The 24,715-nt window shown below is 36.2% G+C and overlaps 1 protein-coding gene across 1 annotated transcript in view; it reads left to right on the top strand.

Annotated features, from left to right (window-relative positions):
* Positions 1–13,157, top strand: part of tulp4a (TUB like protein 4a) — a 130,390-nt gene extending 117,233 nt beyond the window's left edge. Inside the window, exon 15 of the mRNA XM_039747780.1 lies at positions 9,027–13,157. Coding sequence (XP_039603714.1) covers positions 9,027–9,143 — 117 coding nt within the window. The 3' untranslated portion in view covers positions 9,144–13,157. The remainder of the gene's footprint in view (positions 1–9,026) is intronic.
* The last annotated feature ends 11,558 nt before the right edge of the window (positions 13,158–24,715 follow it).

The raw sequence follows: 24,715 nt of genomic DNA, 5'->3' as shown, positions 1-24,715 counted from the left end.
GCTTTTATTCTAAAATAGTAAGACTAAGAGCAGTTTACTTCTCAAAACGGAGTGATGCAGGATCGAACTCGCGACTTTTTGATTCTAAGGCGAGAACTGATTCCATTGCACCACGGAAACAGTTACAATAAACTGCTGTCAATGTTGCATGTTAAAACGGCTTTTTGTTTCTGCAGTTATCTTTTTGAATAAAAGCGCAATTTTTGTGTTATATTTGAACCTTTTATGAAAATGTTTCTTTGCTATTTGGACTTCAGGCTTCATACATTATATAGTTTATGCCTACATTTTGTCATCTACTACTAGAATATAAAAAACATTTCTGTTTTAACAATGTGTTGACACAGATTACTGTAGAAACAGAACAAACAAGAAATGCGTATGTTCCAAATAACGATCTATTATTTCCACTCTAAAACTCCACTTCACTCCCAGATACTCAATCAAGGCATGAGCTGGGAGAAGTTCGTGCACGTTCTAAATTGGTGGGGGGATGGAATAGCCGGCTGCTCCAAGCTTCTCTTTATCAGCACATTTAGAAGACAAAGGATGCTGGCGGAGAGGTGTGAAGGGATTTAAGAAGCGATTTAAGGTGGGACGGAATTACGAGTTTTTTCGTAGGCTCTGGTAATTCTAGTGTTAAAAAACGTGAAGAAAGGGTCATAGAGAGAGGAATCTTTTCAGAATTTGATGATATTAACAGGTGTCCCTCAGGGTTCAGTGCTGGGGCCGCATTTTTTTTGTCAAGACAGTACAGAGAAGCAATGGAGAAGGTTAATAAAATGTTAGTTTATACAGCATAGTATGATGTGTAAAGTAAAAATCAAGGGAGGCTATGCTTGGGTTATAAAACTACATAGCAAGTCCTCATCTAAAGTACTATACACAGTTTTGTTCTCCATATTATAAAAAAGACAAAGCAGTGATAAAGTCCAGAGGAGAGAAATTAGGATGAGATCTATGTACTGTGAGAAAAGATTGAAGGATTTGAACCTTTTCCGTTAAACAATAGTGGGTTTAGAGGTGATTGAAGTGCTTAAAATTATGGATGAAGGAGTACAGTGGGTACCTGCTGGTGATAAGTGATCCTTGATAAATTTGCTTTGCCTCAAGTTTTGCAAAAACACAGAACAGTTCAGAGATTTTGTCAAATTTAGCGATATGCATTGAAGCCAGTGGAAAGGAGAAATTGAACTAGTCTTAAGTGGATTATAATGGTGCAGTGTTTTTAAGTGTAACTGATTGCTAGGGAAGCATCTGTCAACTATATTGGATTAATTATTGTGGCCAAAAATGTTACTTGACCTTTGTAGCATAAGTGCCAGCCACTGTGCCTCCCTGAGATAAAATTATTCTTTGCGTCCACAATACTCATATTCCTTTATCTCTCTGCATTTCCCAAGCTTCTATCACTGCCACTAACACCCACAGGTCTTATCTAGGATGGAAGGGATCAGGATTATATACTCAGGGTTATGGGCTGCCCCTGTCTGTACCTGAATTGTACCACATAGCAAGGAGCATAACATGCTTAATCCAGCAATGAAGACACGACATATAATGAATCTATTCAGAATAACAAAGTATTTTTATAATGTTTTACTATGGGGCAACTAATGTATGCCTCCAATGAAAAGACTGTTTTGTGTATCCACATGCACAGTTCAGATTAGGCTGTTCTGTGAAGGGTTTTGTTTTTTCTTTCAAAACACTTGTGGGGGTGGAACTCTGACTGGAGTACAGATCATGCAGTGATGTCATGCATGTTTGAACATTCTGTAAATTAATCATGCATATGCAAAGCAGATTATGCACTGCCATAAAATGTGAGATGGAGTATGCATAAGTGACACAGATTGGCCAGTATCGGTGGGTGGTATACTTTGTTTGAAGACATTAAGAAGCTGCCTTTGTTACTTTTTGCAAAAGATATGGCGCATGTTAGAGAGTGGGTGTTCTGTTACATTCTGACAAAGATGGCAATTTTCACAACACAAAGCCACAGCTTAGCACCCCCCACACCTTCTGCCTCCTAAACTGTTAATGATCGCACCTTCAGACTTTGAAGAGGACCCCTGTCCCTCCCACCAATCAGCAGCCTTTTGCTTTCTGAAATTATTTTGTTTGGTTATGTCTATAGACTTCGAAAAGGGCCATTCGCTGACTCCCGAGTTTATTATTTTATGCCCAGAAAACAGAGTATGGTTATTTGTTCCACTTCAAATACTGATGATAATTAAAATAAAGTAGTACTAGATTAACCATTAAGCATAATAAGCAAATGCTTAGTTCACCAAGGGAAATGGAGCAACACTGACTTGAAAAGGAAAGGAGAAAACTTCAAGCATTAAAAAAAAAAAGTTGTAAGTGGGCAACAATAAGCATTATTTTTACATCTTTTGATATGTGTATGTTGAAAAGATATGAAAATAATGGTGTTTCTTCATTAATATCTTTTTTTATTATCCACCAACATCATTATCTGTAAAAGGAGGATTTTGAAAATCAGTCTTGTGACAAGTATGAGATTTTTTTTTTATAGGACTGTATTGTAAGCCAACAGAAGCACCTAAACTAGATTAAGTATGAAACGTGCAGTATATGCATATAGATTATACCATGATCATTTTTAATTATATTCTGTCATACATCTTTGGCCTTGCCGCCCACCCCTATCAGGCAGGTAGCATACAGTGAGTAGTGATACCCTTATTCAGCACTGGCTGCTACAACTCTGTGATGTCATGCTGGCCTTGTGAAGCATCATGGGGCATCGGGGGTTGTGAGTTCAGGAAAAATTTTATGTGAACCGTGTTACCAGCGAACCCAGCAGATTGATGCGAAAAACACATTTAGTGAATTTTACTAGTCCCTGCTGCTACGTTAAAATACATTCTTCAACAAAAATATGGAGACACAGGTTAGATTTTGGACAAGCCGAAAATATTTTTCTTTACTCAAAGAACCATAGCCATGTGAAATAAATTAACAAGTTGTGTGGTAGGGACTATGACTTTAGGGACCTTCAAATATTGACTCAGTTTTTTTGTTCAATCTAGCCAAATAGGATTGATGTGCTTCTTGGACTGAATGGCCTGTTCACGTTAAGATTGCAGTAATGATACAGTTTATCTGTAGAAAGAGAAATTTGTATTGCATGCACTATTAATCTGAACATCTTAAATATTTATTGACAGTAAAACATAGTATTTTCTAAGCCCATGGAGCCAGTAAGGACATGGCACTATTTTTTAGAAATCACAGTCAAATTTTAATTGGTTCTGACTAACTATTTAACCTAAAAGTTTTTCTCAATTAGTATAATGTGTGAGCTGGGCATTTCATCTGCAGTGGCAACTAAAATGTATACCCATGATCTATTTCTGAAGGCAATGCATATACTGCATCAAATCAACCTAGAAATGCTTGTACTTGCTTGGGATTTTATATAGTATATATAAAATCAGATACCTTTGCATTGTATAAACAAATTACATTTCAGTAATACAACATTTTTAAATTGGATATTTGTTAGAATTAATAAGTTTCTTTCATATGCAATACATTATATCACATTACTCAGTGAGAATTCTGCCTGTATGTTTGCTTTGTTCTTTAGCTGTTGTTTGTTCTGTCCATGTTACAAGTGAACACCCAAAGACAGTAGACTGAATGTACACTTATAAAAATCTAAAGGGTTTTTTAGCTTATTTTTTCAACTCTGAGGTGAGAACAGGACCTGTGTCTGTAATGGGCACTGCCTGAGGCAGGAGCCTGGATTGTGCGAAATACTGAATTCACCATGTAACACATCTATCGGCACATCCAGGAATCCAGATACAATTGAGACATTCTCACTGAGCTAAATCGGGTTTAGAAAAGGTTAATGCAGCTTTTCTGATTTCGTAGCATTTCATTGAAATCCATTATACTGTATTTTAAGCACACTTTTAAAAATTTTGAGTAGGAGCTATAAGTTTTAGGCTGCTGTCAGTTTTGCTAATTTTAAAATTTAGTAGTACTGATAATGGCAAATTTGTAAAATGTAATGAGTCGTTATCACAGTGAATCATGGAAAAGCTGCTGGTGAAGGCTGTAAAAATGTGTATTTTTGTGAGTAAGAAGAGAAACACAGCTGAGGTTAAATTAATGCTGTGATTATGCTAAGAAAGAAATGGCTATTCATTCCCTTAAATGTATTTCTGCTCATGGACCTGTTTCTGTTGTATTTATTTATAGGATAAAAGATTATTTCATTCATTGTTTTCTTCTGTGTTTGATTTTTAAGGCTCACCAGGTGTTCATTAATATGTAGTTTTTTCATCATTTTATGCCAGTATTCTATTAAAGTACTGTTTAATACAAGTGTTTCTTTTTATCTTTGAGGTGACATCCATAGTAAGATGAAGTGAAATGTAGTCATTATATTCCCTCTCTGTTTAAAATGCATGAACATTTGGTTTTGTATACAGGAAACCCAGTGTGAAATGAATTGACTGCTTGTTTAATACCCATCTCTGACTCAATATGTGACCCTTGGAAAAATTCGTATTCAGTGGCTGCTGTACTTCTATTATGTAAATTTTATTATAAATTTCATTATTGTATTATTCTGAGCAAAGGTGTTAGATAATTAAATGTGAACATTCACACACTACATTAGTGAAAGGATTTGCTACTTGTTATGCAAAATACCATGTATCTTTTTATAATTTTTTTAAACCTTTTGGTCTGGCTTCAGTCTTTCGAATTAGGTCAACAAACATCAATGATTAATATTAATGAATATAGAAATGTAAAGTATGACATTACATTCCTTATGAAATGGCACCGTTGGATTCAACAATGACTGGCCCTTAATCCTTTTCCATGAAAAGACTAGTATAGGAGAGTTGAGTTTTATGTACTTTGACTTTCTTCAGCATTTTTAAAATGAAGAGGATTGATCATGTTAATGTCAGCCGTTACATTAATTTCAACAAGAATCTAAGAGAACTGATGGAAGCTGGTTAAGAATAAATTTCACAAAATGTTTTTTTAGTATTGTCCTTAATAATCCCAGCATAGTTCATGGTGTTTCAGAATATTTCCAAAATCAGATAGAAACACCGTAACAGACTAGTTTTAGAGTAACAGGAAAGCTAGTCACTATTACAAGCAAAAAAAAAAAAAACTCTCAAAGTAAAAAGGCTTCCTGGTTTTCAAAATTCAGACAGTGAAGATATCTATGTCTTGTCCCTAAATTATATGGTAATGCCAGCATAAACAATTCCTCTGCATGTGCACAAATCATTGCAATAAGAGGAGCATAGCTGGTATTGGAGAGTGATGTCTCTGAAGAAACTGGACATTAGCAAGTTGGTGACTAAAGACATAAAATAAAAAGTAAAGTGATTGATGTCTCAGTAAACTGACTTTGTCATAAAGTAATAACTTGAAAGAAATTCAACCTAGACTTGATTTGGACACATTAATGTTAAATATCATTGATTACATTAAACATAAGCTTTTATTTTGTTATTTTCACTGTTGTATGTTATTTATAATCCTCATTTCTCTCACCTTTGTTCATATTTACATACACCTATTCCTTTTGTAAACTGAAGCACCCATGTCACATTCAGTGCTAACATCCACTCAGGCAGCTTACTTTTGTCAGTATACTTCTGATGCCATTATTATGTATTACACAAAACAAAAACAATTCAAACAACTAATGATTGCTTTTAAAAACAGAAAATCAATGCTTCCCCATTAGTTTTCTGCATGATGGCCCGAATGTTAAGCAGACACTGAATGCAACATCATTTTCATAATACTAGAGGAAAAGAGGCAAGAGAGAAATGTGTATGCATCTTAATAGTCACTACATATTATTGTTAAAGTAGCACCTTCAATGCATTCATCAATTTTCTGGGCTTTCATTATCCATCACAATATTGAAGAATGTCTGAGTAGCAACAGACATCTGGCAAACATTAACTCTGGCAGGGATGCCAGTTCATCACAAGGCCTATTGAGTCTCATGCCTAAGACAATACATATTTAAAGAGAACAATGTTGATATTTTATCTTCACATACTTTTTAAACATTATGCTTCCTTTTTCATCTGTCCTTCAAATGTTGCTACTTTTTTGTATCTGTAGACTTGTGTTTTGGTTATTTTCCATCTGTTGTTACTCTTTCATATCATGTATTTATTTCTAATATCCAATAATTCTTAAAGAATGTGATTAAAGTTCCCTACTCCTATGCAACATAGCAACCTCACATCTAGAATTGTACATCTATTTCAAAGTAAAATATGAAAATTATATTAAAAGTCTGGTATGTAAGGTGAGAATATTTTCATTATTTTCACAAATTTTACAAGTCAACACAGCTCTGTTACACAATAAAGATACTATATGGGTTTAGGATATTCCTTTTGAAGTAAAATGAAATTCCTCGAGCAAAAAATGTCCATCTCCTTTTAACATAACAGTACCTGTGTTAGTCATCTAAGATGGGTTGAAATCTAAGTAATCAATGTAGAACTCAGTGTTAAGGTTTGCAGTGCACCATGCAATATATGCCTCTGTTATATGCTATTTGTTATGGGGTTTGTGAAAAAAAGTGTTATGTGCCATCTGTTGGTATGACCAAAGACATAGTAACAGGATGGGTGCCCAAACAGACACACAGACATTTCTCAGACCTGCTTAATCCAATTCTGGTTCACAAATTGCTGGAATCTGTCCTGGCAACATGGGGTCAAAGGCAGAAACCAGCCTTGGGCAGGGCCCAATCGTGAAATTTGATATTTCCAATTAACCCAACTCACTTGTCGGAGTGCAGACAGTATGGCCTTCAGACCTAGGATGTTGGATTCTTAAGGCAGCAACATTAGTCACTGCACCCCCTTGCCTTCGCATTTCTTTCTGAAAATCTTAAAAGGACTGTGTAAATACCACACCTAAGCATTACTCATATTTTTCTAATGCACATATTTATGGAAAGCTGTGAAGATAGAAGAAGTCAGTTTTCTTAGAGTTTGATCTGCCAATTACAGCCTTCAATTGAGTTTTGAATCACTCACTTGAGCAGCACAGTGGTGCAGTGGGTAGCGCTGCTGCCTCGCAGTAAGGAGATCTGGGTTCGCTTCCCGGGCCTCCCTGCGTGAAGTTTGCATGTTCTCCCCGTGTCTGCGTGGGTTTCCTCCGGGCGCTCCGTTTTCCTCCCACAGTCCAAAGACGTGCAGGTTAGGTGCATTGGCGATACTAAATTGTCCCTAGTGTGTGTTTGGTGTATGGGTGTGCGTGTGTGCGTTGAAATGGCGCCCTGCCAGGGGTTTGTTTCCTGTCTTGCGTCCTGTGTTGGCTGGGATTGGCTCCAACAGACCCCCGTGACCCTGTAATTAGGATATAGTGGGTTGGATGGATGGATGGATCACTCATATTTTTTTCCACTGAATATTAAAAAATTTAAAGCATACAGTGTGTATTGGATAACTACGCTGCTAATATTCCCATTTTTTTTTTATCCTTTATTGCAATTCTCTGTGTAAAATTAAATGCGTGTACAGTACAGTGAAACCTCGGGTCACGACTGTAATTCGTTCCAAAACTCTGGTCGCAACCCTATTTGGTCATGCCCCGAAGGAATTTCCTCCATAGGATTGTATGTAAATATAATTAATCTGTTCTGGACTGTACGAAATATATGTAAATATATATTTTTTAAACATTTTTAAGCACAAAAATAGTTACTTATACCATGGAATGCACAGTGTAATAGTAAACTAATGTGAAAACATTGAATAACACTGAGAAAACATTGAACAGAGAAAAGTAACATTGCAAGAATTCACACTATAGCCTTACAAACCGCTCGCTGTAAACATTTTTTTTTTTTTTAATGAGTTTTAAGCACAGAGAAAAAAATTAACATTTGAGAAATCTGTAATTTATACAAAAACTAACCTTGCATGAGTTGCGTTCTGGCATGAAGGAGGTGAGGATGAACTGGGTGGAAAGGAGATTACAGTTTTGAGGTAAAGTCCCTCTGCGCGATGCACGTCTGACCAAGAACAATGTACTGTACAGGGAGAGACTGAACATGCGCGTAAATCACCGGCACGTACAAACCGGAAGGGAAATGAAATAGAGCACAAAGAGTTCACAGAGAATGCACAGGAAGAGACTGAACACGTGCAGAAATTATCGGCGCATCCGAGCCAGAAGGGATACTGGCTTGTTCGTCACCCGAGTGTGGTTGTGAACAGATGCAAACGTTTGGTGAACTTTTTGGTCGTAACCCGATTTGTACGTGTCCTGAGACGTTCGTTACCCGAGGTTCCACTGTATATAATAATAATTTTGTTAATGACACTATCAGACCAAGTATGACTAACTTTAATATCATGTTTACACTTATTTATGAAAAAACATGATGCATATTAAGACACTTGCGCAATGGTAGTCATTTAGCATGTAGACACAGTGAGACCATGCAAACTCCACATCGACCATATCCAGGGTGCTAGATCCATGAGGCGTTTACTTTGCCACCTGAACATATTAATTCTAAATCTTTCCCTGAAAGTTTTATCCAAAAACTGAAATTTAGGCCTTGATTTTCTACTCTGATACATCTTGTCAATACATGGCTATTATGGTGTGCAATGTGAGAAACATGTTCAGAAATAAAGGTTGACATTGTAAAGAACACAGTTTTATTTTTAGTTCATTTTGCTAATTTGATGACAGGATTGAATATTTTTGATGAGGTAAATAGAAGTAAATTTATGAAGAAACATTTCAACTGATTTATACTTGAACAGTTTTAAAAAGTAGTACCTCATGCAGTGTTTCCACGTGAACCTGTTTGCTGCACAACTGTAAAATCATCAAAAGAACATGGTAGAAACTGTTGTAGATACAAATATTATATATATCATTTATGTGTGTTAGGGTAATTTAAATGTTAATGCATGATTTGTTTATATGTATTTGTTACTAATACACTTTGTAATTTGGTTTTCAAGGTGATGCAGTTTGGCAGGATTGATGGCAATGCCTATATACTGGACTTTCAATACCCTTTCTCTGCAGTCCAGGCCTTTGCTGTGGCTCTTGCAAATGTTACCCAGCGACTCAAATAAAAGCTGGCTCTGCAATGACTGATCCAGATAGATCAGTTTTCTGTCTGCAATGAAACTGGATCAAGTAAGCAGCACACATGTAAAACTACTGGCTACCATGTGGAGGAGCCATATTTCCAGGCTTTGTGAAGATTGATGCAAGAGAGACCTGATGTCAAATTCTTGGACAAGAATGGTATGCTTGCCCTGGGTGGTTGTTCAGTTTGTATACTGGGCTAATATCCAGATGCCACCAGAAACAGACTTCCCTCCTTACAGACTGCCTTACCACATTTTTGTTTCCTTTTAATACTGTTACATGGGGGGTTTTTCAGTCCAGTTTTTAAACACAGAATTAATACTTGAAAATTAAATATGGACAGAATAATAGTGTATTAGCTAAATGTTACAGGTACTATTGAGCACTGAAGCCTATAGCTGCAAACAAAAAATAGACATCGTAAGTAATTTAAAAAGAAGCATACTGGCTTAGAGTGTGGGTGTATGTATATGTGATAGAAGTATGTGTTTATGTATGTAAGTATACATATGTGTGTTTATACATGTGTATATATGTTTCTTTATGCACTCATGTTACGAATGCATGTGCAGTATGTTGTATACAAACATTTTAAATTAACAATTGTGTTTTTAGTATATTTTTTGTAACTCAGCCTGGAATATTTGGAACATTCGGTGCCTATTTTAGTGCTATATACAAAGAACTGAAGCAGGCTACTGAAAAGTGAGTGGGCTGTTGAGGTTTTTTTTTTTTTACTCTAATTTTCCTTCTGCAGATTGAACAGGACTAACTTACTTCTTACCATTTATCAAGATACTTTTAATTAAAGCTGTATTATTTAAAAAGGAATGGTGCAAAAACCTACAAATGAAAAATAATGGAGTTTATCTGCTTCTAAAAAATACTTGATTTTACAAATAGAAGGACCTTCTTTAAAATGGCCTGTTATATATTACTCAGAGATCATTGCACTAAATCATTTATCCCAGACATGTTTTAATTTCTCTTTCTTTATATATTATCAAGCATTCTTGATATCTTGTTTACAATATGCATTTTGGGACACCAGTTCCAATCATGTTAATAGTAGACTTCTTTTTTTTTTTTTTTTTATTTGCTCATCTCAGTCATTTTAATTTTTTTTTTTTTTTTTAAACATAGTCTATACTAGTGTTTTAGAAGATACTGATGAAAGGGCAATGTATGCAGTGTAGTGTGTCCCTGGTTTTCTGCAGGGTTAAGAGTTTTATTTCTTGTGTCACTTCTGTGAAGTAATTGTACTTATATTGATTTTACAGAGTAAATGTTGAGTTCCCTTGTCAGCCCAAGCTAGTGGTTGTACAAGGTGCTGGATGATTTGTATGTTTCACATCAAACCTTGCCAACACTTTAATACTGTTATGCTTTTGTTAAATCATACATTTAATATCATAAGAAGAGAGTGAATTTTGGTATGTACTTGTTGATATACATATTCGATAATAATTATTTTAGAAAAAGTAAAATTGGATTTTTGCCAAATGCTAGAAATGAACCACAAGGCCTACAGTTAAACATGTTGTAAAGACATGTTAAATAGCAGGATAACAGCACTGTGGCATAAACCATGCATGTATTAATTGTGTCAGATAAGCAGGTGGAGCAAAATTGTATTGATTGCAGGCAGCCGTAAGGCTTTATCAATTAAAAGAAAATATGCTTGCATGAGAAAAGTCTAGTTAGATATGAAAAAGAATGCAGTTGTATTGATTTGCATTGACAACAAAATATATTGTCTGTTTGCTGTAGAAAATACAACACTCTGTGCTTGCAGTGGCAGAGCATGCAATTGCACTCATTTTTCTGTTTGTGATGGCTGTTTTTGCAGTTTTGAACCCTAAATTCTGCTTGCAATATTTGCTATTTCACCTTATACATTGAATAAATGATAATGCTTTACTTTTGTGCTCACAGTTACAAAGGAGCTATATAAAATAAAGTTTTATTATATGATTTAATAAAGCAATTGACATTTACGTTCCTCCAAATTAAAATAGTTGTTTTACATCTGGAAAGTGCTAGTATTGTTGCAATTGTAAAACTTCAAGCAGAAATTCCATTTATTTTCTGCTGTTGCATCATTTTACTAGCAGTAAAGCTCTGTGAGCGTTCAGTATGGGAGGCATGCTTGTATGTACATATGTGATGTACAAAATGTTTACAGTAAAAATATTGCCCAAAACAGGTGAAATACTGTGTTTTGTGGCTGCCTTTAATAATAAAATCTTTTTAAAAATCCTGTACTTTGAGGGCTTGATTGGGTTTTACTACTTAGCCATGCAATAAGATAATGTGTAACTCTAAGCTGATCTAATAAAATAAGTACATTACCATGATAGTGTATAAGTACATGGTAGATTGACCTGCAATGCCTTGTATGTATATAAAGAGCAAGGGTTTTGATCTTTGAAAGAATGATGAAGTTGTATTTTCCTTGAGGTTCTTATTATCATCATGTTATTTGTAAACTATTTGTGCAATGATCCTTTGTCATGCAAACATCTGATTTCTTTCTGTTGTTTAGGGGAAAGAAGGAAGTTTACCTGACCAACATAGCATATGTCACAGATGGGAAAGAGAATTAGAGATATTGTGGAATTAAAGGGACACAAATAACACAACTATTTCAATGGGGTGAACTGCTTTAATATCAGATATGTCATTTACATTTTTTGAGATTTTAGTGGAAGTCAGGAACAAAAAGGTGCATCACTATAATGCTGTCCATTAGCAAATTACTGTTGCCCCATGTTTAATATTTTATAAATGTGATATTTGTATCTCTTTGGTTCTTTTAATGTAGCATATGTCTGAATTACCCAAATAATTAAAAAAAAACATTTTGTGATGATGATATTGATCTTATTTGGCTGTTTATAAATGTGGTGGTTGTCTGATTATAACCTTGGTCATCCAGTTTACATCACTTCTGTTGTATTTTGAGACCTAGCACTAGCACTAGAAATCTCCTTTACCCTGATACAGTTGTTAGGGATCAAGAGCCAAGGTTAAGGCAAACACACATTTTACTGTAAGGAATGTAATTGTGTTTTTTGTTTTTTGTTTTTTTTTTTTTTACTATGTGGTATGTTTGAAATTTAGTTGTGCAATATTTTATATGAAATAAAGCAGTGTTTTTTTTTTCCATTTGAAGTGTACATTTCTATCCAGTCATTTAAAGCAGGTTATACCTAACAAATGTGGATTTGATTTATGCATTATTTATAAAACTTAATAGAAAGTACACTTCTTGATATTGTTTGAGTTGTTCAAAATTGGGTCTTCAAAATGTGTTTGAAGAGATTGATTGTGAGTATTATGCAACATGAAGCTGTAAAACAAATGAAAGAGAATTGTACTGTATGACTGAGTATTGTAAATGCTATGTTGTTCACCTTTGCAGATGAAGAATTCTGCCTGTTGTACTGTTTTCTTAATACATATGTCATTTTTGCTACATTTTTTGTTTTATTTAATGTTTGAATTTTACCATTTTATTCATTCTTAGTAATAGAATTCTGAAATCAAATGTTTGGTTTGAGTGGAATAGAGTGCAAACTACAATATAAACTGCTCCTGACTTTATATAAGAACAGTCACACTTAGGTAGAGATCCTTTTCTTAATATATTTCAGATGCATTTGTTACCATTGTTCACATAGCATATTACTCATTTTCTAGCACAGGTGCTATGATTTCTGTATTGTTTGTAAATCCTTAGGAAAACAATTTGGATTGAGCCCTGTCTAATTTTAATAGCACCTATTTTCGTCTTCATTATGCAAAAACAGCCTGCTTTGTGGGTGCAGACATAATTAGAGACTTTTAGTAATTAGACATCCCAGTCATGTCATGGCTGTATATTTTTCTTGAGGCGGTCATTTGTTGTCCTAAGGGGGGAGGTTTTGGATACTGGGGAAGGGTATTTTAAGGTATTTGAGGGAAAGGTACATGTGTGTTATTTAAAAAAAAAATACAAATGTTGTATAAACTGACCAAATTTGACATTTGTTAATACATGCATTTTAGCTTTGTATTCTAGAAAAATCTTTAATTTAGTTAGAGTAATCAGTGGTGTTAGTGTTTTATATACTATTGTTATGCACCATTTAGTTAGCATCTCCCTTTCTCTTTTTTCATTTGAAAATCCCCCAAAACAGACACTTGAACTTGTCCCATTCTGGTGAATAAAGATGGTAAGAAACCATAACAAAAGCATTAACTCAGACCCATGGTAACTGGGATTTATTTTCTGACACAATTTTGTAAACTGTTTTTCTAGTGTTACACCTGATGACCCTGTTGGTTATTCTTTTTACTTATTTTTATTTTGCATTTTTGTGCAAGAGTTGTTACCTAATATGGTACAGTTAAAATTATTGTAACTGGTTAGTGCCAGGTTTTGTAATGTACTGTAATAAAATGGAAGAAAACAAAACTGCCCTGATGTTTTTCCTTTGGAAAAATGGAATTGTGTGAGTTGTCCAGCTGTTGCTTAATAAAATTTGCAGAATGCACAATGACTGGTTTTGTTTTTATGTTTTGTTTATTTTTATTGTCATGTGACGCTCTCCATAAAAACTGAAAGAGCTGTTATTCAGAAATGTATTTTACTGTTGCAGGATTGTACTTCTTTTGACTTTACAGCTTAAATATTATCAGCTTAATGTTTCCTATGTTACAAAAGGTAATATTATTTAAAAAAAATACATTTATACATGTCTAAATTGAAAGATGGCAATGACTAATTTAACTTGGGTGAAACTTGTGTATTTTTCATTATTAATAGAAAAGCTCAATATGTAACAAGGTGCTAATTGTATTTTGTACTCTAGCTGTTTATGTTCTTATTCTGAAGAAATCCAGGTGATGCCACTAGTTTTAGTGTTTTGTTAAACAGCTTTATAATGACTGTATAATGGCAATAATAGTATTTATGTAGCAGTGATGCCATATAAACACAACTGGCTTTGCCTGGGTATAAAACAATACCATCATATACAGTATGTTATAGGATAGGATAATAGATAATCATTGATAATTGAAAGTTGCCCTGGTATGGTCCTAGTGATCACAGATTAAATCTTTGGAGGTCATATACTGAAGTGATAGCTGTGGTTAACTAATGTTACTGACTGCATTGTTAAGGCAAACTCATTATATTTTAAAGGAAATATACTGATTTGATGAAATCAGTTAGGAGCAAGACTTTATTTAAAGGCAATTGTGTTCTTTATTCTAGAAGCAATTCACTGACCAAATTATCTCTGGAAGTATACTATGAATTTTAATTCTAAATATAGTCATTTTTCTTTCTACTGCTGCACCTATTTTAGATGTGCATCATCTTTATAGCAAACCAAATGATCACTTAGGGATAGCTCTAAACTGAACTAAATATATATTGAAATACTGTACATGTGTTTGAGATAGTCAATGAAGCCACATCCTGTCCAACAGTATAAAAATGTTGGTCAGACCCAGTTGCTTATTTTAATATGTTAAATATTATAGCTCAAAGAAGATTTCAGTAACTTTAAAAGAGGATTGATTGTTACGGCATGTTTGGCAGTAGCTTCTGAGATGAGGATTACTAAACATGCTCATACACAATGACTAAAGTAATGATGACATAGAAATTGCAGGGAAAGGCATGAGGTGGTGCCCAGAACAATAGCAGAAACAAAGTGATGTCAGAGTAATCATTTGAGATGCAAGGAAATAGACAAAACAACTCTGGATAATTTGTCTGCAAATGTTAATTTTAAGGGCTAGAATTGTATGCTGAGTACTTCAAAGAGAAGAATACTGTGTTTTTTTGTATAACTGGGGTAAAATAATGCAGAGTAAACAGGAATTTGAAAAAAATTGGTTAAAACGTATTATCCACATGCCAAAAGTACAGTAATCCCTCCTTGATCGCGGGTGTTGCGTTCCAGACCCCCCCGCGATAGGTGAAAATCCGCGAAGTAGAAACCATATGTTTGTATGGTTATTTTATATATTTTAAGCCCTTATAAACTCTCCCACACTGTTTATAAATATTCCCCGCACAGTTATACAGCATAAACCCTTTGTATTCTCTTATATATTAGGTAAGATTCATTGAAATTATGTATGTAAACACACTGTTTATATACAGTAAAACCTAAATATTATTTTAAAGATATTGGGTGTCTCCGATATCACATATGTTACAGCCATTACGATATACAGGCCACCAGCAATAAATACATACAATGCAAGAAAAATTTGTTTACAGTAAATGTGTGTACAGTGACACTAAACATATGTACTAAGTACGGTAAGTAGAAAATTAATTATAGTTACTCACCAACAATGACACGATGACTTGTCCGATAACGAGGAGTTTAGTTTTACTACACAACAAAGGAGAGCGTTATAGCTCTTATAAAGGAGCCTGTTCAGGGCACTGTGTAGCACCGCCATTGTTCTTCTTCAATCCAAATCCCTAAAGCAGATTCCATCCAGACTACTGCCTTATTACATCCACTTACAACTCGTTTTGCACCCTGGTTAAAAGGACACTGCGGCCGTAGATTTATATTCCTTTCTTACTTTTTAAATAAAAAGAATTGTAGCCTCATTGATGCCGTAATGGCGTCCTACAGCGGTGTAGCTTTTCCCTTCCTTCAACATCCAAAACGTTTACCTTTTCGGCAATTGTTAACATCTTCCATTGGCGCTTGGGCATGGCCCCTGAAGCAGCAGCAGGAGCAGTTCGTTTTGGAGCCACAATGAAGGCTTGACTATGCACAAAGATAAACACAAAAGAGCACAGCGAAACACGTTGATGCTGAATGAGCGAGAGGAGACTTCCTGGTTAACGCCGCAGAATCGAATTCAGCGCTGTCGCTGAGCCATTCAGGACACAGGAACTTAACTGCGTGCTCTGATTGGTTAGCTTCTCAGCCAACAGCCAATAGTGTCCCTTGTATGAAATCAACTGGGCAAGCCAACTGAGGAAAAGTGTACAGGAAGTAAAAAGACCCATTGTCCGCAGAGCATGGAAAAATCTGCGTTATATATTTAGATATACTTACATATAAAATCCCCGATAGAGTGAAGCCATGAAAGTCGAAGTGCGATCTAGCGAGGGATTACTGTAATCTGAAAGCCTAAATCCTTGTTTCCTACAGTAAAAAATCGGTATCACTTTAGATTGTGTCTCTAATTACGCTGTACTTTCCATGTAATTACCTGTATAATTACAGAGTAGGTGTTATTACCATAGTATTTACTGTGTAACACACTGTAATGCTGTGGTTAAGCACTTAATTGTAATTGTTATTCTACAGTTTATGTACATATGTACTTTTAACAATTCTGGAATAACAGTTACAATTGTGTTAATTAATTATGTTTTACACTATATTACACAGTAAGTACAAGGTAATAGCACCTACTTACTCTGTAATTACAGTGGTGTGAAAAACTATTTGCCCCCTTCCTGATTTCTTATTCTTTTGCATGTTTGTCACACAAAATGTTTCTGATCATCAAACACATTTAACCATTAGTCAAATATAACACAAGTAAACACAAAATGCAGTTTTTAAATGATGGTTTTTATTATTTAGGAGAAAAAATCCAAACCTATGGCCCTGTGTGAAAAGTAATTGCCCCTGAACCTAATAACTGGTTGGGCCACCCTTAGCAGCAATAACTGCAATCAAGCGTTTGCGATAACTTGCAATGAGTCTTTTACAGCGCTCTGGAGGAATTTTGGCCCACTCATCTTTGCAGAATTGTTGTATTTCAGCTTTATTTGAGGGTTTTCTAGCATGAACCGCCTTTTTAAGGTCATGCCATAGCATCTCAATTGGATTCAGGTCAGGACTTTGACTAGGCCACTCCAAAGTCTTCATTTTGTTTTTCTTCAGCCATTCAGAGGTGGATTTGCTGGTGTGTTTTGGGTCATTGTCCTGTTGCAGCACCCAAGATCGCTTCAGCTTGAGTTGACGAACAGATGGCCGGACATTCTTCTTCAGGATTTTTTGGTAGACAGTAGAATTCATGGTTCCATCTATCACAGCAAGCCTTCCAGGTCCTGAAGCAGCAAAACAACCCCAGACCATCACACTACCACCACCATATTTTACTGTTGGTATGATGTTCTTTTTCTGAAATTAGGTGTTCCTTTTACGCCAGATGTAACGGGACATTTGCCTTCCAAAAAGTTCAACTTTTGTCTCATCAGTCCACAAGGTATTTTTCCAAAAGGCTTGAGATTTTTTTAAGCAAAATTGAGACGAGCCCTAATGTTCTTTTAGCTTAACAGTGGTTTGCGTCTTGGAAATCTGCCATGCAGGCCGTTTTTGCCCAGTCTCTTTCTTATGGTGGAGTCGTGAACACTGACCTTAATTGAGGCAAGTGAGGCCTGCAGTTCTTTAGATGTTGTCCTGGGGTCTTTTGTGACCTCTCGGATGAGTGGTCTCTGCGCTCTTGGGGTAATTTTGGTCGGCCAGCCACTCCTGGGAAGGTTCACCACTGTTCCATGTTTTTGCTATTTGTGGATAATGGCTCTCACTGTGGTTCGCTGGAGTCCCAAAGCTTTAGAAATGGCTTTATGACCTTTACCAGACTGATAGATCTCAATTACTTCTGTTCTCATTTGTTCCTGAATTTCTTTGGATCTTGGCATGATGTCTAGCTTTTGAGGTGCTTTTGGTCTACTTCTCTGTGTCAGGCAGCTCCTATTTAAGTGATTTCTTGATTGAAACAGGTGTGGCAGTAATCAGGCCTGGGGGTGGCTACGGAAATTGAACTCTGGTGTGATACACCACAGTTAGGTTATTTTTTAACAAGAGGGCAATTACTTTTTCACACAGGGCCATGTAGGTTTGGATTTTTTTTCTCCCTAAATAATAAAAACCATCATTTAAAAACTGCATTTTGTGTTTACTTGTGTTATATTTGACTAATGGTAAAATGTGTTTGAGGATCAGAAACATTTTGTGTGACAAACATGCAAAAGAATAAGAAATCAGGAAGGGGGCAAATAGTTTTTTCACACCACTGTATATAAGTAATTACATGGTAAGTACAGCATATTAGGGACACCTAATCTTAAGATTTACTGAAAATCTCTGGTATGGTATGAGATGCATTTTCCTGACAAACTTGAGTCTGATGATTCCTGTAGACAGAATTTATTTTTATTTACCTTTCTGAGATATGACATTTATCTTTACACTTGTGAAATTTTCCAGGATGACAATGGTTGTAGGCAATGACAAATATCTGTAACACCAGAAAAAGAATTGCAAGGCTCATTTACAGTTGTGCTTGAAAGTTTGTAAACCCTTTAGAATTTTCTATATTTCTCCATAAATATGACCTAAAACATCATCAGATTTTCACTCAAGTCCTAAAAGTAGATAAAGAGAAACCAGTTAAACAAATGAGACACAAATATTATACTTGGTCATTTATTTATTAAGGAAAATGATCGAACATTACATATTTGTGAGTGGCAAACGTATGTGAACCTTTGCTTTCAGTATCTGGTGTGACCCCACTTTGCAGCAATAACTGCAACTAAACGTTTCCAGTAACTTTTGATCATTCCTGCACACCGGCTTGGAGGAATTTTAGCCCATTCCTCCATACAGAACAGCTTCAACTCTAGGATGTTGGTGGGTTTCCTCACATTAACTGCTCGCTTCAGGTCCTTCCACAACATTTTGATTGGATTAAGGTCAGGACTTTGACTTGGCCATTCCGAAACATTAACTTTATTCTTCTTTAACCATTCTTTGGTAGAAGGACTTGTGTGCTTAGGGTCGCTGTCTTACTGCATGACCCACCTTCTCTTGAGATTCAGTTCATGGACAGATGTCCTGACATTTTCCTTTAGAATTCTCTGATATAATTCAGAATTCATTGTTCCATTAATGAAGGCAAGCTGTCCTGGCCCAGATGCAGCAAAACAGGCCCGAACCATGATACTACCACCACCATGTTTCACAGATGGGATAAGGTTCTTATGCTGGAATGCAGTGTTGTTGTTGTTCAGTGTTTTCCTGATGGTGGAATCATGAACATGAACATTAGCCAATGTGAGAGAGGCCTTCAGTTGCTTAGAAGTTATCCTGGGGTCTTTTGTGACCTCGCCGACTATTACATGCTTTGCACTTGGAGTGATCTTTGTTGGTCAACCTCTCCTGGGGAGGGTAACAATGGTCTTGAATTTCCTCTATTTGTACACAATCTGTCTGACTGTGGATTGGTGGGGTCCAAACTCTTTGGAGATGGTTTTGTAACCTTTTCTAGCCTGATGAGCATCAACAACTCTTTTTCTGAGGTCCTCAGAAATCTCCTTTGTTTGTGCCATGAGACACTTCCACAAACATGTGTTGTGAAGAGCAGACTTTGATAGATCCCTGTTCTTTTAATAACACAGGGTGCCCACTCACACCTGATTTTCATCCCATTGATTGAAAACACCTGACTCTAATTTCACCTTCAAACTAACTGCTAATCCTAGAGGTTCACATACTTTTGCTCAATAAATAAATGACCAAGTATAATATTTTTGTCTCATTTGTTTAACTGGTTTATCTTTATCTACTTTTAGGACTTGAGTGAAAATCTGATGATGCTTTAGGTCATATTTATGCAGAAATATGGAAAATTCTAAAGGGTTCACAAACTTTAAAACACAACTGAATAATTGCAGCCTTTTAATGAATACTACGTTCAGCTGTATCTGTATTAGGTCATACATGAGTTTTTTGGCTCTGGTTGGATTAACTTTGATATCCAAGCTGTTTTATGTGAGCCTGTGCTTCACTTGTGGACCTTGACCTGCTGTAACATTAAAGTACATACTAAAGGATTGCTGAAAAACCTTTCAATGTATTCACAACTGTAATAAGGTATTTATTTAATTTTGTTAAATATATTTTTGAAGTTCAGATCTGAAAATAGGATAGTGCTGTCTTTCTGATAAATAGAACCTGGTGGCATATTTAAATCTGCTGATATCATAGATTTTGTCTGCAGAGAATTGAAGATTTCTTTGTTTGATAAATTTATCTCAGAATTCATTTTTACCTTCATTTCCTTGACACATCTTTCTTTAAATTTTATACTTTTATACTGCATTTTAATTATTGTCATCCCAGTTCAACACCTCCAAAATTCAGCAGTCTTTTTGACTACATATAATAGCACTCTATCTGGCCAAATGTGGAACAAATCAAAACCACCAGCAGATTCTGACATAGTGCTTTTAAAAATGAATGTAGCATTTCTGTATTTTTATTATGCCCTTTACAGAACATAAATGTGTCTACCTTTTTCATTATTTTTCTAACACTCTTAATATGTTATGTTATTATGAATTCTTCTTTATAAGGTTTGGCGATTAAATGAGTTGCCTGTAGACTGGTGCTATTTATGGTGTTTGTCTTGATTGCCTAATAGTAGTGCCTGAAAAATGTGCTATATATAGATCATTACACATTACTTGACACCCTGACGTTTTTGTAAAGAAGCAAGAGCTGTGCTAACACAAGACCTCTAAAATGTAGACTCTTTTTGAAGAGTTCCTGACAGTTCCTAATACACCTTTGTGCATCACAGTAGTCCCCCCAACATAGCTATGTAAGCATGCTGGTCTCTGCCTTTTGCATCACCTTTGAATTGGTACTTGGATTTTTTTTTTACATTTTTTTTTTGTAATCAAATATTCATTAAATTTTTCATTAAAACACTTCAACGTACCCAAGACATACCTTCCTTCTCAAAGTGCCTACCCGTCTCCCCAGTCCCACTGAAACTTGAGTATTGGGGACTTGCAAGTCAAGAAAAAGGTAAACTAAACGAAGGTAGCAATCATAGCAGTAGAAAAGAGGAGACAGCAGTTATTAATGAATTTGGAGGATGATTTGTATTATAAATGGAGAATTGCAACAGCTACCCTGCTAATAAGATTTCCAATAGGTTGGATGGAGAGTTCTGGCTGATAGTAACCCAAAAATGAGAAGCGTTTGCTATTGTTAACATGAGGCACTGAGGAGACTCGTACATCAGGAAAAAAAAAATGTCTGGGGAAATAGTGGAAAAGAAAGCCCGAGATGCATACATGGGACCAGAAAACAAAAACAAGCAGACAGTGCCATTTTTGTCAAAAAAGACACCCAGTGTATAAGCAAAGAGCACCACTAATAGAACAGTGGATGCCAGAACTCTCACTGAGTGGCATATAGTCTATGGAGAAACTGCATTTGGGTATGTTGGTAGTAGCAATATCTGACAGGGTCATGAGAGAGAAGGACAGAGACAGACTAATGGGTTTCTAAGACCTTTTGGCATTTTTTCGTAAGTGAATAAAATTAATGAGTGGGCAAGTGTAAAGAGGGAGAGAAAAAGACCCCACATTTCTTGAGTACTGAATATTTGTAAATAAACCCAATATTCCCTGCGTTCAAAATCTTGCTCCAGAAAAAAGTAATTACCCTTAAGGTGGAAAGGCTGATTTCTATCATTGCATCAAAATGTTAAAAAAAAATTAAATATTCTCTTTAAGTCAGACTTTCAAGTAATTGTTTCTTTCTGTCTTTTTAATATTACATACTAGAGGGCTCTGCCCACAGCTCGCTTCGCTCGCCAACCCCCGGGTTTGGTTAACTGGATATACAATTTAAAGAGAATGTTATTTTCATTTCATTCATTTTTTATTTCTTGATATTTGCCAGTAATAAAGCTGTAGTGAATGAGTTCCAACCCGGGGCTGCTAGTGCCATATTGCATGATCTGCATGTCGCGCAGCGCATCAATCATTTAAAAGCCAGTACAGCAGCTGTCCTTTTGCCACTTTGCGTCTCTGACGCTCGCGTTGTGAAGGGGGAGGCTGAACGCACGCTAAGGAGATGCCGTCGGATCATCTGCTGGCTTGCTGCTGGCAATCTGCATGTTCTGCTTGTTGCGCTGCATGTCAATCATTTAAAGGCCTGTACAGCAGCTGTCCTTTTGTCTCACTGCCTTGTCTTGCATGACGTTAAAGTGTCTTCCCTCCCAAAATATTTTTTTATATAAATAGAGAGATATTTGCATGATGTACTAACAATCCATCTAGCCTCTTTTATCTGAACAAGGGTTATAAGAAGCCACCAGCTCAGGTGGCTCTATTTCTCTTAATTGTATATCTTTCTTATATAAGTGTGCGTACCATACCTCAACTTAGCTAGCGAATGAGAGAAGTACTTAATGGATTTAGATCTGGCTTTTCCAGTTGATTTTGTGACTTCTCTCATTGCACTAAGAATCATAGTTCACTTGCAAGAGCAACATATTCGCGCTAATCTGAGACGGAGGCTGCAGGCCGAGGGCAGGGTGAAGTGTGACGTCAGGAGTGGGGAGCCGGGCAGGGCCATCCTCGCTGTCCTTTTTCACTAATACACGGATGGAGCCACGGGGGATGGCTAGTACTGTATATATCTCTACTTATTAGCACAGTGATACATTCCTTGCCTTTATTTTTTATTATGTATTGCTTGTTTTTCATTATTGTTATAATATATGTAAGTACAGTGTGTTGGCTGTGCCGGAAAAAATGCAGAGAAGGTATCCTTGATCCTAGTTAAGACACTGATTGGTTTGTACCATATTTTTTTAGCATTGCAAAAAGTGTTAACACACCCTGACATTTGAAAAGCTAATGACCACTGGACCCCAGACACACTGAACCACCACCACTGCTGACCTGTTCAGCCCCAAGTCTTTTGAATTGTGGCCCTCTGTGACCTTTTTGTATGTACTGACAGCACCTGGAAAAGACCGCTACCCGTGCATTAAGAGCACCTCAGCTAACAAAGTTAGAGAGAGTCCTGACCAGTATAGAACATTCACCCTGCCATCGTTAGGTGGAGTTCTTCTAGCAGTGGATTGTACCCTGTAATGGTTCTTTAACTTGCAAGTATAAAATGATTTGTGCCTTGATTGCTTTTTGTTGTGGTTATTTGTGTATCTGCTGTGCCTATGCCACACCGCCTTTCAACTGGGCAACTCTGAACACTGAATGTGGTCCATTTGTGGGGCTAACATACCCTGTCTTCCTACCCACTAAACGCTGAGCAGACAATTGTGCAGGTTAACCTAAAATATTCAATAAAAAAAGTGCAACAAACAAATCAATTTAATAAGTGAATGTGGGTATTTTGGCATGTCCTGAGATAAATTGGCACACTGCTTTATATTCAAAACCACCAAAGTAGGCTTTACTGACCCTCAGTCTGGGTTAGGCAGATTTAAAAATTTTTAAATCCTTGATTTCCTCAGTCCATTTTCTAAACCTGTGTTTTTCTAGACAAATGCCACAGAAGTGTAGTCTAATTTGGGCAAAATAGGACCAGTCAATCACAAGGCACCCTCAAATGCACATACTGTATACTCCCGCCAAGACAGTTCAGAGATACCGTTTTAACCAGTGTGCATTTACTGAGAGAAAAACCCACAAAAAATTGAAAGAAGGCTGTGCCACCTTTTTATCTCCATTATCCATCTGGAATCTAGTAGGTCTTCTCTGGATTTGCTCTAGCACTGCTATATTTTTTCTTTTGTATGAAGGCTGAGACCGTTCATGGTATTGCAGATGTTTCCTCTCAAGTACATTATATGGCTTAAGCACACCCTCTCTCAACTTCTCCTCCACCCCGACCACACTTTATTCAAGCCGGCTATTAGCCTTTTGAATTGCCTTAGTAGTGATTCTGACAGTGACCTCTCCACTAGCACTTGCATTGCTTTCTCTGTTTTAGATTGTTTCACCCATGTATACGAGATTACACGTTTTCACAAAAATCTTTCTTTGCCTCACATCCACCAAGTCTGCCTATTGTGGACAAGTAAAGGTGCAAAAGAATCAATTGATGTTAATCAATTAATTAATTCTCTCTCAGTTTTGTCTTTAGCGGTGGTCATAATTAGTGAGTGGGGTTTTTGGCTGTTAGACATACAGTGGATTCAGAAATTGCTCAGGCCCCTTGACTTCTTTCACATTTTGCTACGTTGCAGCCTTATGTCGAAATGTTTCCATTAATTTTTTTCACTCGTCAAGTAGCCCTCAATACCGAAGAATGACAAAACAAAAACAGGATTTTAGAAATTGTGGTAAATTTACTAAAAATAAAAAAGCTGAAATATCACATTGATCTAAGTATTCATATCGTCTGATATGACACTTGAATTTGCGGGTGCATCCCATTCTATTGATCACGGTTGAGATGTTTCCACACCTTGTTTGGAGTCCACCTGTGGTCAATTCAATTGATTACACATGATTAGGAAAAGTACACACATGTCTGTTTAAGGTCACACAGTTCGCATTGTGTTTCAGAGCAAAAACCAAGCCATAAGGTTGAAGGAACCTTCAGTAGAGCTTAGAGACAGGATTGAATCGAGGCACAAATCTGGGGAAGGCTACAATAAAATTTCATGCAGCACTGAAAGTTCCCAAAAGCCCAATTGCCTTCATATTTCTTCAATTAGAAGAAGTTGGGAACAA

The sequence above is a fragment of the Polypterus senegalus genome, chromosome 3 (genome assembly GCF_016835505.1).
Source record: "Polypterus senegalus isolate Bchr_013 chromosome 3, ASM1683550v1, whole genome shotgun sequence".
Lineage (NCBI taxonomy): Eukaryota > Metazoa > Chordata > Cladistia > Polypteriformes > Polypteridae > Polypterus > Polypterus senegalus.
Note: the sequence above shows the minus strand (reverse complement) of the source record. Positions and strands in the feature narration are given on the sequence as shown.